This window comes from Hylaeus volcanicus, chromosome 8 (assembly GCF_026283585.1).
Source record: "Hylaeus volcanicus isolate JK05 chromosome 8, UHH_iyHylVolc1.0_haploid, whole genome shotgun sequence".
In the NCBI taxonomy this organism is placed as follows: domain Eukaryota; kingdom Metazoa; phylum Arthropoda; class Insecta; order Hymenoptera; family Colletidae; genus Hylaeus; species Hylaeus volcanicus.
The window spans coordinates 14406069-14425865 of NC_071983.1; the positions used below are offsets into that span (position 1 = coordinate 14406069).

General features: G+C 33.9%; 1 protein-coding gene across 7 annotated transcripts in view; it reads left to right on the top strand.

Annotated features, from left to right (window-relative positions):
* The window catches only part of LOC128880997 (uncharacterized), a 110120-nt gene extending 92482 nt beyond the window's left edge, over positions 1-17638 (top strand). For all 7 annotated transcript variants that reach the window (XM_054131627.1, XM_054131626.1, XM_054131624.1 and 4 more), the window contains 4 exons: positions 3271-3390; positions 6439-6707; positions 12096-12218; positions 15054-17638. In XM_054131627.1, the coding sequence (XP_053987602.1) occupies positions 3271-3390; positions 6439-6707; positions 12096-12218; positions 15054-15267 (726 nt within the window). In that variant the 3' untranslated portion in view covers positions 15268-17638. The remainder of the gene's footprint in view (positions 1-3270; positions 3391-6438; positions 6708-12095; positions 12219-15053) is intronic.
* The last annotated feature ends 2159 nt before the right edge of the window (positions 17639-19797 follow it).

A 19797-nucleotide genomic window follows, 5' to 3' on the forward strand; every position in this document is an offset into this window, starting at 1 on the left:
TTATCTGAAAAATAAATAAGTAATCTCAAATGAAATAAAATAACGTAACCTCCAGTTTAAATTATAAAATTTGGTATATGTAATTATTGGAACCTATAAACATTGGTTCCTATTTTCTTGTTTCATTTTCCACGTTTTCTCGAATCGTCCTTAACTTTTACCTTTTCAACTACTTCACCCTCTAATATCGTTTCCTCGTCCCTTCCCAATTCTTGGCAATCTCCCATCAAATACTCCAACGTATTTATTTCTGATCTCTAGAATTTCCACTCCCCATCCTCTTCTCTCAATCAATATTTGCTTCCCTCTTCTGGATTTCCGCAGCTCACTCTTGTTAAGAAGGTTTAGATTGTCCTATCTTTCCTGCTTAATTAAATACCGCGTACCAACGTATAATAACAACGTTCTACATAAGAACGAAGATAGTACACATAGGAGTCTCATTAGAAGTTTGACCAAGCCACCACGTAAGAAACGAAGAAACCATAAACTTATAACCAACTGTACAATGAAACGTCTCTGATGATATCGAAGGTTAAATACATTTCAGAGATTATATTTATTTGTAAGTCACAGATAAATCAATTTGGTTTTTGAAATCCAATTTATTCACAGTTACGTTGTTTTAGAACTTGTAATAATAAGATTGTAGAAATTATTTGAGCAAAATCTAGTTAAATAAGTAAATAAAGCTGAATATTTTACCTTTTTATTTTAATTATTAATCCATTCATGAGAATCCATTTACTTTGCATAGATATAAATTCTTTTAAAATGTTCAACTTAAAAATTTGGTTGAAATTCTTTTTCGTTCCAATATAGACTTCTGCTCGAAAAAAAAATGATCATTTGTGTAATTATTTGTTTTATTAACTTAATTAAACTTGCAAAAAAGGAATAATTTTATCTTTCGTACAGAAAGAAAGAATTGAAGATTTCACCTGTATAGCTGATAGAATAAAATGAAGAAAATGTATTTCATAATTTCTCACTGGAACAATTAATTTAAATATTTTGCGTAGTAATTTGCGTAGGTCTGCGCGAAACGTTTCTTTCGCCCAAATAAGGTATCCATTTCGCAACGTATTAACGTCGATCGCTTCATTGTTCCACCAGCGTATTTGTTTTGCTGTAAAATATCAATCACCATTCGCTTGGATACGCTTCAGTTCACTCTAATGCAGTCGCCTCTTCAAATAACATGCACAATTCTCTCGCACAATGTTAACACGATTTTTTGTGCACTGAAATTGTAGCACGACTACGTTCAGTAATTGACACACATCGAAGCAAAGATAATTCTGTAATAATTATTGCACAGCGAACACTGATGCTTTCACGTTAAAATCGCAAGCGCCGGAGGGCAGAACGCTTAAAGCACCTAGAATCGCTTACGAATTTGTTTAATAGTGGACGAATCAGTTCTGATGTAAAATAGGATAGATCACGTTTTGCGTTATTACTGTACTGCGAATTTTATGGATATATGACTCAAAGTAATATAGTAAATACACGCTAAAGATAATCAAATAAAATAGAAAGAAAATAAAAATATTATTATATTAACTGTAGAATATGTTCAATATATATTATGTATATTTTTTGTATGTTTTTAATATTACTGTAAGTCATAAATGCGTAAAATCCGCTGTCTAGTTATTTCTAATGTTTCCATACGAATTACGATATAAATTAATTGAAGTAAATTCATATTTATAAAAATTCTGTAATGAAAAAATGGTAAATAATAGTCGGTGACGAGCAGTGAGAAATGTTGCAGTTTGTTGAAACTATAATTTGTGTCAAAACATTACATGAATTTCTTAGATACTAATTTCTTCGTCTGTTATTGATCTTGAAGTACACATTACAAGCTAATATACCCAGTTATAAATTTATGTATGACATAAATTCAGATATCTATTTATATTGAAACTAACTATGAGCTATGCTCGAAATAGATACCTACAATAATGTAAATTCAATAACGCTAAGTTAAACATTTGCTTGTTCCCGTGACAGTTTTAATTTTTGTTGCATTTTTCACTGACGCTCTTATTTCTGTAAACTATAAGTAAATTACAACACAACTGTTGACGTGCAAATGAAATTGCAAGTGTAATTGACATTTGTATCATTTGAAATAGCACATGTAGCCGCAACCATCCGTGAACGAAATATTATTCGAATAATAGATAACAAATAAGATCGCCCTGTCGCATTTTATTCATAATCTTCAGTGCATCGAATATGATTAATTTGAATAATCAAAATTGTAGTTTGTCATCATTGAGTAATATAGATTTTATTTCATCTTTGGTTGTAACTACATCACTGCAAAATCTCACAACGAGACAGGTTGAAATATCAACTTAATATAGGTATTAAATCACGAATTATCTTAAAGATCTACAAAGATAAAATTCTTAAATAACAAGAATTCGTGTACATTACAATTTTTTGTTTGAAAATTGATACGTCATGAAAACCTTAGCATTATCCTATTGTTTCCGAAACATACTCACCAGAAATAGCGTTTATTTGCTCATCACAAAATATTAACAAAAAAAAAACCATGAGTAAAGTTTCAACGTGTAAATAATCGATCAATGTACACGTTTTAGAAATTCTAATTTTTATTAAGTAATGAAGACATTTCGAAGTTTACCATTTTCTTTCTCATGTAATAATTCTTTTGCAGTAAATACAATAATAATTATTCTGTATACCTTAAATGACCAAATATAACTTTCATATTCCGATAACAAATAAATTCACGAAAAAGTATACATATGTATAAAGGAAATAATATTTGCTCACATTAATTTCTGTATAAAGTGATAATTGAGGGGTGTGCTGCAATAAGGAGGTAGCTCCATTTTTTTATGGTCCGGAGGTTAGAATATAATTACGGATTTAAACATTCCTTTTTTTTGTGATGCAATAAGGAGGAAAATTTGAAAAAATGGAGCTGCTTCCTTATTCATGCATACCCCTAAATTTTATGTTAGCTATAAGAATTCCTTCGTCTAGAGTTGCTAGTTAAAAGAAGTGAAATTCGACAAAGGTTATCGTAGTCTTAAGACAGTCTTCTGCTTTTAAAAAACGAGTGTAACTTCGTTCTATTTTTGGTGGGTACCAAAGTTCATTGTCGTTGTCTGTTTTGTCGGAAATCACGCTTGAAAAATAAAAGTCGCATTCAAAGGCAACTTCCCTTCGACTCCGAGCTGTAGGTAAGACGATCTAAAATTGCGTTGCTACAATTTCCAGCATCTGCACTGGTCGAACCATCACGTGGACTCGTTGGATAGCGGGGGAGGTTTGGGGTGGCCGAGAACCTCGAGGCCGCGGGTGAACAGCGCCATCGACGTAGCCGGCTTCCTATCCCAGGTACGTAATCGTGTAAGACGAGAAAGCTATAACTCGACCAATTTTGTCGTAGCACTGGCCGTATTAACCGTTCCAGTGATCCGAGTCCTTGAAACTTTCGATCGAAGCCCCGGCTTCGTATCAACCTTCCCGTCAATTCGTAGTCACGACAATAGGAAAAGCAACCGGTCGTTTGGATAGTCGTAAAAATTCGAACGCGTCACGTAATTGAGATCGATCGTTTCGAAAATAAAAAACCTACGATCGATTTCCTTAGAAATTCTTTTTCAGAATAAACAGCATAATTTACGGAGAATGTCCGACACGAGGGCGAAGAAAATTCTTATCTTGGTAGAAAGTTTCGAAAGACGAATAAAAGATATACCCAAAATTCATTTCCTTATAATTTACAAAAAAGAGTAAAGCGTAATTTATAGGGAATTTCTGGCACGAGAATGAAGGAAATTCGTATCTATGTAGAAAGTTTCGAAAGACGAATTAAAGATGAACTTAAAATCCATTTCCTTCAACAATTTTTTTTTCAAAAATTTGCATAACTGATATAGGTTTTGGCACAGAGAAAATTCTTGTTTGGATAAAAGTTTCGAATGACAAATTGCAGATAAAATACAAGTTCTGTCTTGTTATTTATTCAATAGAAATTGCAATTGTAAAAACTGTCGAATTATATTTTCATTCGATCGAATTTTGTCTACAGGTAGTCTTATGTTCCACTTTTTTCTGGTATTGTGGACGTGCTATGATTGCAAGAAAATGAGAAACGAGTGTAAGAAAGTTTTGCTGGTACTTAAGTGCAAATTTGCATACTCACTCGATGGATCTATAATTTGAAATACACGTAATTGTAATGATTTGTATAAATTACACATTTACAGGTTTCCGTACGATCTGCTAGCATACTCGACTCATTACAAAAGCTGTTCACTTTTCATTTGCAAATGTAGAATTCATTTTTATAGAAACAGGAATTTATTTAAGTAAAAGTACATTTAAATGGACCTAACAAAAATTAATATAAATAATATTAAAGATTAATGCAAATAATAATAAGAAAAAAACATGCTACAATTCATTTTTAAAAAATATAACAAATATTTATAATATCTACGTACGATACAAGCCTTTCAAATTTCACTGAAGTGATTGCTGTAAAGTATAAAAATTGCCAAATGTTCACTTCATCGATTGCTCGCGTGCGATGGCTCTTAAGGTTATCGATCTCTCGAAGACGATGAAAATTAATTCCAATTTTTTTTCGTAGCCTGTACAAGCAAAATCATTTGTTAGCGTGAAACAAAATTTCGAAGACGTCAATCTTCGACACTTTGAATGGATATTTAAATAAATAACGAACATGAAAGAGACTGCGCAAAATTTATACGTTAAACGTTAAAGTTCAAGGTAGTCGGAGGTGAAGTGTAGTTTACAGACTGATCAATAAGCTCGTAGTTTACTTGTACGGAAGTCGTTGAATTCATTTTCTTGTAGCATGGACCGCAATCGGTAATCACGTTGCGAAGTCATTTTTGACGTCATTTTGCGAGGTCTACTTGTTGCATGTGTGCCTATTAAGGAGATAGCTTGAAGAAAAAAGAAAGAATAAAAGAAGGAAAGAGAAGAATGTTTTTCTTTTCACATTTTCTTAAAGTCTCGCGTCTCCAAAATGTCATATTTAAATGACTATAATATAATTTGAAGAATAAGTAATATTTCAGGACTTTGAATTGACTTCTGGCATTTATTTAGAATCTCAAGTTTGAAAAACATTTTATTAAACAAATTATGGTGATGTTGTCGATATTAGTAATATTATAAGACTTTCAACTGACTCTTTGTGTGCTCTAGTACTTTATGACAAGCCTTAAGGGATCAGCCTGATTTATATGTAAACAAATCAATTGTTCTTATGTTTTCTTAAAGCTATACTTTAACTCTTTGTGGCACGCGATTATAAAAAAAATAAAAATAAAATTCAAGCTACACAGAAATGCAATGTCAACAACTTGCTAACGGGTTTTGACTTGTATACATTTCTGATGTCACTTATTGTACTTTCAGCGTTAGTTCATAATATTGTCACATTGATGAAAAACTTTAAATAAAATAGTAAAGCTAAGCAAAAGGTGGGATAGTTTTTAACTCACCTAACTTTAAAGAGTTAAGGTGAAAAATAAGTATTTGATAGAGTTACATGTTCCTCTTTTAAATATAAATTCGAAAAGTCACCTTACTTTTAGTCCGTCAACCTGGTAACTTCTTAAGTTGTAACGGAAGTTGAAGGGCTGCAAGTAGGATTATAAATGGAAGATGAATTTTCGAACTTCCTTAAGAGATTGCACGAAGTTCCAGGTGTAAAATATTCATGGTTCTTCAAAAATGCATTTCAATTGAACTCCGTATACGTTTAGTCTAGTACTCGATAAATATACATTATTTATAGTGTATACAAATATTTTTATTTCTTCTGCAAGTTGATTCCAAAGAGATTCAATTAATGTCCATTTATGATTATTATTATTATAAACGAACATACGTCTTTTTCAACAGGAAGGCGAGAAACATAAAGCATAAAGACATTTCTAAAGCAAAAACCAAAATACAATGCAGAAAATTTGTATAAAAATTAAAAATCTCAGTGAAACTTTTAAATGCAGACATTTCTGTATAAAACAAAATTAGTTGTACTTACTTTTTTACTAATATCGAATTATGAAATATGTGTACTGTATGAATAACTACATATTGAGTATTAGTTACTCCTATGACATTTCCATCTTTAATATCTTTTGCCAACATTATTCTTATGATAGTATAACAATGTGGATATGAAAGAATTGGCTTTCCAAACAAACAGAATTGAATTACTTGCGATTTTAATAGCATTTAATAAGTAAACTTAATAAAGTTAGTAAAGTAGAGTAATATATAGACTTGTCTGTTAATTATTTGAAAATTTTCTATCAAAAAGAAAAATTTATCCTAAACCTAATTCCCATCCCAATTAAATTCTAATGTCCATTCTTTCTATTGTTTCGTTTTTGTTTTAAGGAATTTTTACGGCGTCATGGTTCAACGTCAAAACTGTGCCGGAAGGTTCGCAGTGCAGATAACTTGCCACTGGCGTCGACGAATCGACAAGATCCACGTATTTCTAAAGAGGAAGGCATCGATGGCGATAAAGAGTCCTTCCTGAAACCAACACAAGAAGAGAAATACGAGGATCTTGAGTCGAAGAAGCAAACTTGCCTCGAGAGTGGTTCGAAGGATACCCCAGAGATCTCGTTGCTCGATCCGAATAATCAACAACAGTCTTCAAGGTAATCCTTTCTAGAGCAAATTCATTTCTCTAATCTTCTAAGCCGTCAGAGAACAGTTTAACTAAGATGTTCCAATGCTATTTGGTCAAATGAGGAAAATTATATTTTCTGTTAAGATAATACAATATCTTGAACAGCAATTGTTTTCATATGAACTGATATTTTTTAAAACCAAAACAGAATACAGTAAATTAGTATAAGAATTGAAAATCTCAGTGAAACTTTTATATTTATAATAAAGCATTGCGGTTAGAATGTGCTTATTTATTTGCTATGTCTTGGTTCCTCTTTTTTATAATAATTTTAAAGTATAATTTTACTCGAGTGATATCAAGCTAAAGAAAACCCGTTGCAAGCTTCTTTAAATCAAGAACATTGCTTGTAAAATTATATTCGTCGATAGAAATTTGTCAATTCATTTATAATTCATATTTTTTTGTTCAGTGATTCCTTTACAAATAATTCATATACATATTTTTGCTTTTTATTACAGACTATCTAGATCTGTTTTGTTCCGATGATAGTCACAAATATATGGTCGTAAGCGTTAAATAATAAATGGCTGGCTACGACTCCATCATACGTCAATGATTTTCATACTACAAGCTTCGTTCCTAATAAAAGTTGCATAACGTATGATAAATCGTTACGTCCGTAGCTCCTCTAAATCAGAGAATTCCATTTCGGTCGGAATCCTGCAGTCTAGAAATGCCAGATGCCACATTCGTTCGTTGTTTGCACCTACAAATCTTTTCACATAGTTTGGAAACATGATTTTACCAGGATTTCGCTATTCTCGGTAATGTCTCCCAAGAGATTCGAAACCCAAAGTTCGTGTTCCCGTTATCAGCACACGTTGAAACTGCAATGACCTACTCGGCGTAGTCAAATAATCTAAAATGTGTTCGAATACTTTCAACTTAACTACGGTTAACTTGATCGATTCCCTAACGCTTGTAACTCCAAATTCAATTATTCAATGAAGACTTATCAATTTGCACTGACACAGGGCAGGAATTAGGGCTGATTTAATTAGTTAAAAATAATAGTGATAGACATACTAAGACTTTCAAAGGTAGAAGATATGTATTTTGTCTTGAAGAAATGATTACTATAATTATAATTGCATTATATTGTAAAATGTTTCTTATTACCCTAACGCTTCTTAAAATATTACGAATTAATACATTTAACTGCAAATTCAATCTATTTGGTTTTATTAAAAATTGCAATTTAGTTCTACTACTCTCGAAGCAATTTATAGAATACAAATTTTCATTATCTCTACATTATATATCAAATTGATATTCTTTGAATACACAGAAATAGTGAAATGTATTAAAGTATATAGTTGATGGTTTTCGTTCACAGAATAAAACTTGTATAATAGCATTACAGATAAGTACGTGTATTGACGTGATCATTACATAATTCCATTGTATCGTATTAGCTTTCTTACATAATTTTTATCACAGATTAACATGCTAACCTTTCAAGTGTTACGTACTGCTTGCGTGATGCATATTTAACGTATTTTGCTAGTATCATATAGGTACTTGACTTTGCAAAACTCCATGGAGCAGAACATCGTAATATTATATCATAATAAATAGGATATTATGAATTTCATTCGAATAAACCTGAAGAACTTTAAACTATTTATATTATGTTGACATGTTTATATTAAATTATAAATATTTAAACAAGGTGGTATTTAAATCTTGAATTTTTCCAATCTAACATACTTAACGCGTATCGTTCGCTTGACTAGTCTAACTATAATTTCACTTTACACTTTACACTTTACACTTTACACTTTACACTTTACACTTTATACTCACTGTACACTCACTTTACACTTTACACTTTACACTCGTTTGCACTTTATAGTTTACACTTTACACTTTACACTTTACACTTTACACTCGTTTGCACTTTATAGTTTACACTTTACACTTTACACTTTACACTTTACACTTTACACTCGTTTGCACTTTATAGTTTACACTTTACACTTTGCACATTACACTTTACACTTTACACTTTACAAGTTTGCAGCCATTAGCTCGGTATTACTCGCGACGAAGGATTGTTCGTCACGAATAATACCGATTACCAGGTCTCACCACGTGGAGGTTGCTGCGACTGGAGACCCGGAGATAGAAGGAATCAAAGTTCCTTCGATCTCCCTCTACATAGAGTATACATACATAGATGCATACTCTACATAGAGTCGACGAGCTTAAAACTAAGTACGAAACTATGAAAATCAAAGGAAAACAAAATTCCCTTCGATTTCCAAAGTCTAAGTCTGACTCTGTCAAATAATTATTTCACCTAAATGGAAGCTAAATGGAAATCGTGACACGACGCGACCACGTAACTGGACTTACTGAGTCAGTCCCGTTTCCTCTTGGTGGATCTGCACTCGAGAGGAAGACGACCGACGCCTCCGAACCAGTCCTCCACACCCTGCACCCCGTTGGGAGCCACTATAGGGCCCGACTTGCACCCGTCTCACTGCGCTTTGGACTTACTGCACTGCGCCGGGAGCCTTGGACTACACTAAACGTGATGCAGGAAGTAGAGAACCGATCCGGAGGAACCGATTGTCGTCCTCTCGAATACAGATCCACCAGGAGGACGGCAACCGACCTTTCTGTCCAGTTACACAGTTGATCACTACACTTATGACATGAAGTAATAGTGACCGAATTGGAGAACGAAATTGCGAGTCCAATATGGACTTACGAACAAACAAAAGATTTGAACAAATGATTAATAATTATTTGACAGAGGATAGACACTCGTACACGCATGCCTTAAGACTAACTTAGGTACATGCCTTAAAACTAACCAAACCAAACTAAACTACCCACAACCAATACCAAACCAAACTAAGCTACCCGCAAACAATACCAAGCTACGGTAACTAAGGGAAACTACACAAAGAGGGACGCGAGACGCGGACGCGCGATCGCGAGATCCATACCGACCGAAGGATCGTCGAAGAATGAGCTCTCGCCCTTCGCATATTTGTTTGGGCGCGGCCGTGCGTCGTGGCACGTTTGTACCTGTCGAAGAAGAGTGGGGCAAGGGCGAACAACAACCGTGTGACGATCGCGTCGAAGGGTCGTTGTATCTCTATCGAGAAAATAATTCGTGAAATATTTATATCACAGCAAAATCATATTCCCCATCGTTGTTTAAATAATAAGTATTGTTAACAATTAATTTAACTGTTGTCAGAAATTAATATTTAGTTGGTGCAATCCAATAAATATTAAAATATTGACAAATTTCTCACGATTAATGTCTCGAACGAGTACTTATTCTGAACCGTAATTGTTATTAATATTTAATCGAACACTGTATGATACTGTATGTATCATAAATGTTTAATTATTTCGGATTAAGTTTTAATTGTTCCAATCAGTAGATATTAAAATATAGACAAACATCTCACGACAAGCTGTGTAACGGGACATTTGTTCTGTTATTACCCACCCATATCATCGCCTCGCAGCATTTTTAACCATATAACGGGACATGAATTTCGGCTGTTCGAAAATAGAAAGATTTTCAATCTTAAAATGGATCAAGCAAAATTTAAGGACCCTCATTTTTCCTTTCTTTATACCCCAGCAAAGATTAGCCTCCGTGTGCCATTTAATTGCAGCAAAAATGACCTCTTCATTTTCTAAGAAAGCAGCTAGTAACATTTTATACAGGACACCCTGTGTGCGTATAAATAGATCCGTAAGGTTACGTATTTTTGTAATTTTATTTTCTCTCATAATCTTCAATATTGTCCATTTGGTTAACGACAACCAAATTCGAACAGTGTATTTCCAGAATATTTATTAGCTCCTCTGTTAATCTGTTTGAATATTTGTTGAAATATAATCCAGATGCGAAACGTAAACGGCTAACGCAGCACGTTTACCAATAAAGTACAGTACACGTATAGATTCTTTCTCACTTGGAGAATAAAAGACTTTACGTCGGCCTTTGTTTAAAAAAAGAAAGTTATTAATATTTATCCGCTTCAAATACCTTTATGCCATAAAAGTTACCTTGATTTTGATGGATCTTTTAAATATGTACAAACATCCAATCGAGCGAAGCAGCAAGCTTTTGATACGAGACTTCCATTCTCGAGAAAATAAATTTTGAAAATTCGTCGGGTACAAATTGACGGACGTGTCTGTCCATTGAATTGCCACAAATAAAATTATTTCTGTTTGTACTGGTGTTTGTAAATATTAACAGTACAACTTGGGGAACGTGTCTGGCCATTACTCGTTATTTCTACTTGCGCTGGTGTTTGTAAACATTGACGTCGGTATATCATTACGTTTGCGTCTCCCACGCAATATAAAGACAAACTTGCTTCTCCCAAACCCTTAAAGCAGTGTTTATTAAGTTTCACCGTACCGTAGACTTCCTTAAATTATTTTCTTTTTTTTTTAATATGTTTTCAAATATTTCATTTTTTTTATTACTTTTTATTTTAAACTTTTTTTTATTAATAAGAAACTACCATAAAAAAACATTTGTTCATTCTACTTTATCTAGTCATTAGATATGTATATTATAAGAATAATTGGGCTTGTATACAAAAGTAAGAAACATTTTCATTTCGATATAGAGTAACTTGTTTATACTAGTTTAACACTTATAAACAGAACTTACAATTAGTCAGAGCTAGATATAGTAATTTGTGAAACATTGACCTGAAAACTTCACCGAAGATCGATAAGGCTATCAAGCGTACGCCTAATACCGACAGTTCAGAACCGTGGATAACTTATCAAGCTACGGTGGTTCATAGACAAACCAAGAGAGTCGAGTTCTTCTTTTGTAATTTATGAACAAAGTGCAACAATTATAGTAAATACTACTCGGTGTTTCCAAATTTATTCGAGTTCGCACCGAAGCTATATTGAATCGTAATCTATTTATATTTATCGCACAAACATCAGGCTAAGTAGAAACAGTCGATAATGATCAGACAGGCTTGCCAAATAGTATTCGCCTGCGTTCCCGACGAATTCTAGAAATCGATTTTCTCTAAAATGAGAAATTCTATCACCGAATTTTCCTTTTCCTTTTATTTTCAATTTGCTATCCACTTTATATAAAAACCAACTTTCACAACAAATTGTAATTTTTGCTTCGTGGAACTGTTAAAAGATGAGATAGATAGTTTCTATTCAAATTACGACGGTGATTGCTGATTATATCGTTGATGATATTACGCTACAGTCCACTGTACCATCCTCATTCATCATGAATGAGTATTACAGGCGATAAATGGTAAATCTCTTAAGATTTCCTCGAACAACTGAAAACATTTATTACAGAAAATTCCTCGCAATGTTCCAGGGATTTCCCAACGGCATCGTCGTCGTCGTCGTTCGTTGGTCGACGCTTTGGAGGATGGAGAGCTGGCGGAAGTCACGAATACGTTCGATGTCCTGTACGACAACCTGCTTCCATGGACGAGCGGTAAGGAAATCCTTTTACCCTTTCGTGTATAGCATCAGTAAGATAAGATGTAATCGATAATCTAGGAGAATGGCAAACGTAGACGTAACACGGTAAACGTTAAAGAACTTGCATTTTATTAATATAAAATAATGCTGAAATACTTAAATCATATTCTTCTAAACACATTTTCTGAATACTAAATTTCGAGTACTGTTTAGCAGAAAATTAAAAGACTTATATACAATTCTTGAAGTAGCTAGTAATAATTAATGAAGACTTATCAATTTCCAATGACACAGCTTGCAAAAAATTGGGCATGATTTAATTAGTTAAAGTTTAAGATAACAGTCATAGACATAACAAGACATCCAAGGTAAAGGATATACATTTTGTTCTAAAGAAATTATTATCATAATTATAATTACATTATATTGTAAAATATTACTTATTACTATAATTAAATGGAAACTTCGTGGTTCGACTCATGATCATATTATTGGTTTGGTTCTTCTCCAAGATTCATCTTATATTAAGTAAATTTCAAAATTGGTAAAAGATGGTTTCTGATAATAATTATTATTAAAAAAGAGAAGAAATAAAAACAGAAATACAATAATAGAAATACATAAATAGAATAAAACACAGGAATATATCAAAATAAAAAATATACATTGTGGATTAGGAAATCACATGTTCGCGAAAATTGTCTGTAAATTTTCTTGCGAACCATTAATGTGTTATTAGGGCCGTGACGATAAAAATTCCACGAAGAAAAAGCAAAGTTACAGCAAGCGAGAAATATTCCACGATAACGGAAATATTGTGGCTACCAACTATTTATTATCGTACATTATCTCGGAAACGATCGCAACAGTTCCCTCTAGGCTGGTAATCGCTAGTTTCATCTTCTTTCCACTTTCCAAATGAGTTTCATGCCGTTGAAATATACACATAATTACGATTCATCAGAAGTAGTTAATGGAAATGGTTACGTTATATGATCATCAATCATTGGTGTCTCATTTCTGAACATTTTTCCTATCAATTACAGTTTCTCTAACAATTTTAATTCGAAAAGTATATTAATCGAATCTCACACGAATCGCAGGAAAGTACACTTTTGGTTGCAGTGTTATTTAATCAATTAAAGTTTCAGTCCAATTGTTGACACTATTTCGAGAAGTATGCATTTGATTGCGAGCTATCGGTCATTTTAATTCGCGTTTGAATTGGTTGAAGTTATAGGTATTCTTGAAGGAGGTCGTCAACCCTGACGAAATGTAGGTTAATTAAATAATCGTTCGCTTTACTTCCATTTATACACCGAGTATTCAGTTGAATACATTCTCGTTCTTCTTTATTCATTTTAACATTAAATATTCAGTCGTATAGATTTCCGTTTCAACCTATTTCACAGTTATGTCCCATTTTAGTTTAAAAGATCGGTCCTATTTTAAAGCGGTAAAGAAAATGGGGTTGCAGAGCATTGCGTCCGTTGCCATGTAAAAAGAACTTGTTGACCTACATGACTGATATACTGACGAGTGTCCCGCGCAACCGGGCCAGACTGTAACTTTGAAACAGTTGAAGGTTCAGCTGGAAGTCGTGTGACCAAATGAAATCGTTCAAAGTACTTCGTATTTGTCACATTAGTATTATTCGCGCGTGTCTGACATTTGCGAGATGCAATTCCGTTCTCTTTTTTTTAATGATTCTCGTATGTACACGGTCTGTCTAAAAAGAAACCGAACTTTTGCTATAAAAAGAAAACAGTACAAGTAAAGTTTTTACACGCGTGTTTATTTACTCAAAATAATCTTCCTTTTGCGTCAATGCAGCGTGTAGACCGTGTAATTAACATTTCGAAGGACCTTTGCAGCTCCTGTTTTGGTAGCCCGTTTAGTACGGCGGTTACAGCGGCCTGAATCTCCGAAACGTTGCTATAAAAGTCCTTTTCATTGGAATTGGCATTGTTACCTTGGATCATTCACCCTACTCGCCTGATCTCTCTCCCTGCGATTATTTTCTTTTCCGAAAATTGAAAATTCCAATGAAAGGGACACATTATAGCAACGTTTCGGAGATTCAGGCCGCTGTAACCGCCGTACTAAACGGGCTACCAAAACAGGAGCTGCAAAGATCCTTCGAAATGTTAATTACACGGTCTACACGGTGTATTGACGCAGAGGGAGATTATTTTGAGTAAATAAACGTGTGTGTAAAAACTTTACTTGTACTTTTTTTCTTTTTATAGCAAAAGTTCGGTTTCTTTTTAGACAGACCGTGTATTGTCCGTTGCTCAGGAGTTGGCGAGGCAGCTCGATTGGCTGTCGCGTAACGGCGACACCTTCCCGCATTTTCGTTTACGCTATACTTTTACATATACTGATGATGAATTGAAATTTAAAAAAAAATATTAGGTTGTTGCATATGAAATAACTTATAATTCGATCTCGTAGTTGTCTTCATTTTGTTACGTCATTGTGGTGACAGATGTTGCTTGTTTGTAGCACATCAATCTAAAGAATGAAATTTGATACTTTTGAAACTCTATTCGTTTGTTTATAAAACAATGCTCGCATAGCATATTCCGTATTCAACAGTCTAAGAGAACAATGAATAATAATAAATATAAAACAGACTACGTGCCCTTATAAAACAGACAAACAAACAAACGTAGGTACAAGTACAACCCTGCTACGCGATAATTTAGATTTTATACATTTTTCCGTTCGTGCACATCCTCGTACATTTTCACTCGCCACAAATGCGTAAACATTCGCCGACTTGTAATCACGATTTGTCTAAAAATGATATAATCGATCGTGCTACAATATTCATTGAAATTTGCAGATGTTATCGGCGATCTTACGATATAGACGCTCGTCTACCCTGTCATTTCCACTCTTATCGACGTGTCGGGATCGAACGACACTCGAAGAGCTGCGACTACGCGAGACGCACTCCTGAATCGAGCGTCGACGTCCAACATTTTGGTCTGCCCATCCTGAGCGTCAGCGAGCCCAGTCCACCGGACGAGAACGACCGCGTGGACGAGTATTTGTAGGACTTGCTTGCCGAGGACTTCCTGAAGGAGCTCCTCGTGTGACCCAGCACGATCACTCTATTGATGCGCGTGATCCAAAACGTCCTGTATACGCCAAATTTGAGGTAAACTTCGAAGCAGGACTTTGAATCGTACAGCGACAAAACCGGAGGATCATGGTTCTCGATAAAGCGACGACGATTTCGGAGCGAAATACTCGATCGAATCGCTGCGATTAGCGAGAAGTAAGTCACCGTCATACGGTGTTTTAATTTCGGAATCGATGATATTTTAATCGCGCCATCTATTCATCAAATTCACCGGTCAACATTTTTATTTTACATTGGTGCGCATGTATGAAGCATTCTCGGTTGTACGAAAACCGATTCGAAAGAGGATTTAATATACAATGGATCGGTATCGACGATACGAACCAGAGATGGGCAAGATTTCGTTCGAATAATAGATGAAGGATAAGATCAACGTACAGGTATTTGCTCGTAATATTTATTCGATAGAATGGTTCAATTTTTATTGGTTCGTTGTAGTATACTTTATTCGACAATTCAATTCTTTATATTCCAAGGGTAGTAAATAAAAAGTTGTTTATCGTTTACTGGATATATTTATTCGAATAAGAATTTTGCCCGTCGCTGGTGGGATCATGGGAAAGCAGTGGTGATTTATGTCTAAACAATTTTTGTTTGTTACAAATTGTTTCGCATCCTCAGTTACGCCACTGCAGAGTAGTAAAGTTCTAGATTACGTGACAGTAAATTCAAAGAGAAATTCTTTGCTGCGATACACTATCGATTGCCACTGTTAACACTTTGTCTACCGGGAGTCTATTCGTAGGCTTTTTAATTCCAATGTCTACCCGTCCGCAATTTATTAACTGTGTCGTTGGTTGCCTACTTACAATGCTCAATTGGAGGAAACAGAGAGGGATTTTAACGTACGTTATAACAGTATGCACAAGTTATTGTCAGCCTACGTTAATATACGGTGACTGTAGAAAGTATTCATACATCGATCAATTTCTTTTTTATAAACAATGATATTCTACACATTCTTGGGAATCTTTAGAATAGATACAGTAGAAAAAAGAATTAGTTATTTATATAAGTTGCGAAATTAACACGAAAAAACAATAAATCGATAGAAATATAGAAGCAATAAGTATCCGTACATTTGTATTTATTTATTTTACTGCTTCAAACCATAAATGGCTTATACACCATACAATAGTTGTGATAAATACAATTTAGTTACATCAAATTCTTATATTACAGTCTTTGAGAAAACTATAAATAATTGTTAACCCTTTAATTCGTACATTTGTTAAGTTTTTAATACTTCATGAAAGGAAACGAAATTCACATTAATTTATAAATAATTAATACTTTGTGGAATTTCCTTTTGATTTTATAATTGCTGTAACTCGTCTTGACATTAAATTAACTAAGTGTCGATGTTATTCGAGGTGGGATCTTCTTCCATTCCTCTATTAGAGCATTTTTTTAAACTTCTTTATTGGAAATTTGATGTTTTCTCATTCGTACGAAGCAATAACCTGATGTGTTTATGTTACGAAATCTACTGTGAATAGTTCGTCATAAGAACCATTATTTATTGCTTCTGTATTTCTGCCGATTTTTCGTATTTCCTTGTTAATTTCGCAAATTATATAAACTAGTAAGTCTGGACTATATCTATCCTAAAGATTTCCGAGAATATGTAGAATATCATTGATTATAAAAAAAGAAATTAAGAAACTACAATTTCACACAAGAGTTTTTTGGGAAATTGATCGGTGTACGAATACATTCTAGACCCACTGTACATTAATGTAGAAGATCATCTTCTGAGTTGTAAACTCTTTCTAAATAAAGCGGTAGTTAAAGTGTTAATACTCAGGTCGTTTTTATATAAACTCGAAACGAAATTATCCACGCATCGACGATCGCTACGCATTATTTCCAATAATAACGTAAAAGAACACGAATTTCAGTCTTTTCCATGATTTTCTTTTTAAATTGTTGACGCATTCGCGACTTCAAATTCTATTCCTGGTTATGACAAAATTATGAAAATCATTTTATTTTGTACGCTACATTTTTACAACATTGATATTTCAAAACGTATTTTGTAATTTTTGTCATCGCCCTAACGATACAAATTTGGGACGTCCAGCTTCAGAATTTTATTATTTTCGTCAGTACTCGGTATTAGAAAATATCTGCCGGTCACGAATGTGTTACGATTAAAAATTCAAGTCTCTGTATACAGGGTGTCCCAGAATTAGTGTGAAAACCAGAAATGGAGGATAGCCGAGATGATTTTGAACCGTAATTTTCTTTGCAAAAATGATCGGACGGTGCTTCGTTTTTGAATTATTAGCGAAGAACCACCGACCAATCACAGCACCCGAGTAACACGCGCTCAGCCGCGAGAGGCTGGTTCGAGGCAAAACGCTCGGACCAGCGCGCGCTATTCGGGCGCTGTAATTGGTCGGTGGTTTTTCGTTAATAATTCAAAAACGAAGCATCATCCGACATTTTTACAATGGAAATTGTGGTTCAGAATTATCTCAGCTACACCCTGTATAACATACAATTTAAATACTTTTATTTAGTTTAAACAAGCATTAAGAAGAACAGAGGAAAAAGAAAGAATTGGAAAAAACTTTTGATTCACCCTAATATGACGGATGCGTCGTGTGATTTGTAAAAGGCTACGTGTGTCCAAGTCTACTTTCGCTGTTCTGTGCCTCCCCATTTCTCCTTTCTATGCTTCCATGGCGACATTGTTAACCGGCAATCGATGGAAAATTAATTGAACACAGCGCAACACGTTAAGACATCGAAACTTGCCGTTTGTCTTTTTACACGATTCTCTAAAATCGAGGACACAGGAAATTTGGAAGCACGGGAACGCTAGATAATGATATCGTGCGTTATATGTACGTGTGCGCGTCGAAAGAGACACGGTGAGTAGAAAAGAAAATTGTCCAGAAACGAACAGGACTGGATTTAAAGGCAGTGTATATAAAGATAAACAAAGAATATTATCAAATAATATATTTTTTAGTTTATTGAGAGAATATATAAAATTAGAAAATGAAAGAGAACATTCTCTTAATTTTTATAATAAAGTGAAATATATATCATTTGAACAAGTACTAGTTTTGTAAAGAGACTTTTAATATCTCTCTGCTTACTTTGCAGATTAACGATAAGAGATAAACATTTCAAACGAAATTTAAATTCTAGAAGTGTGAGAAAGAACACTGTTCCGTTCGATTCGATAATTTCGAATAGTTGTGTTATTACTAAATTATGTTTCAAGTAATCGGCATTGTTGGTGAACGTATCGAATTTAAAAATCCGCGAACCTGGTGAGAACAATTTGAACAAGAAAATTTGGAAACGCGAGCAAATCGAACATTTCCCCTACCAAACGTGACACGCTCCATATTTACAGTCGTGTAGTTTAAGGAAACTGTTTTTATCAGTGCTCAAACGCAAAGTTCGACCAAAGTCAATATTACGCATCCTGTTTCACGACACGTTGACGACTTCGAATAAATTCTTATGTGAATTGTCCTTCCGTTTAATCAATTTTTAGCAACGAAAGTACATTTCCTAAGCGTAAATGTTAAGTAAACCGACGAATTCTCAAACTCTCCTTTCTGAAGTCTCCAATGATTACATTTAAATACATGTTCCTTTACACAAGTTTCTTCAACCTAATATTGATTTTATATTCAATGTTATTAATTCGATTCATTTATTAACTTTCCAATGACCTCCGAGAACGGTTTCTGAGCTTTATGATCGTGTTATTAATCAAGTAGACGTACATTGCTATTTATTTTCTACTCGGTTGTTTCTATATCCAACGAGATTTAATAATAAAAGTGTAATTAATACGAGAGTAAGGATAAGCTCGACCATAAGCTCGAAGAAAACAAAATCATTTCTGGAGATCCCCATTGGAACGTTATGTGATCGATTTTACTGCATACATATCATTACAAATATTCATTACGTGTTTTTTAAGCACATGCAATTATGCGTTCGCAAACTTCCATAAATTTTGAACGTATCTCTTATCTCGCCTCTTTGACAAATGCATGGCGTTCTATTCCCTTCTAATGTCTAAGACCACACTTAATTATACAATTAGTAAATAATTTAAATAATGCACTGTCGATATTTCATGGAATTTTTCTCATCCAACAAGAATGAAGGGAGAGTTTGAAATTCGTGCGATCATTATCACTTATCAGGGCTCATTATTACGTGGGAACAATAGATTGTGAAATATGTGCGACAGATTCAGGTATTTATTCAGTTTACCTTGGACATCGAGAATCATAAAATTATCGATCTAGTTCATCGGTATCGTTTTACTCGTAAATTTTATTACTCGTCTATTACGTGACGCCATTTTGGACCAATCAGTATGATAAAGCAGGGGCCATGACTTCGTCGTCCCAACATTGAATTTTTGCAGTATTTACACATTTATAAGTATGTATATAACAAC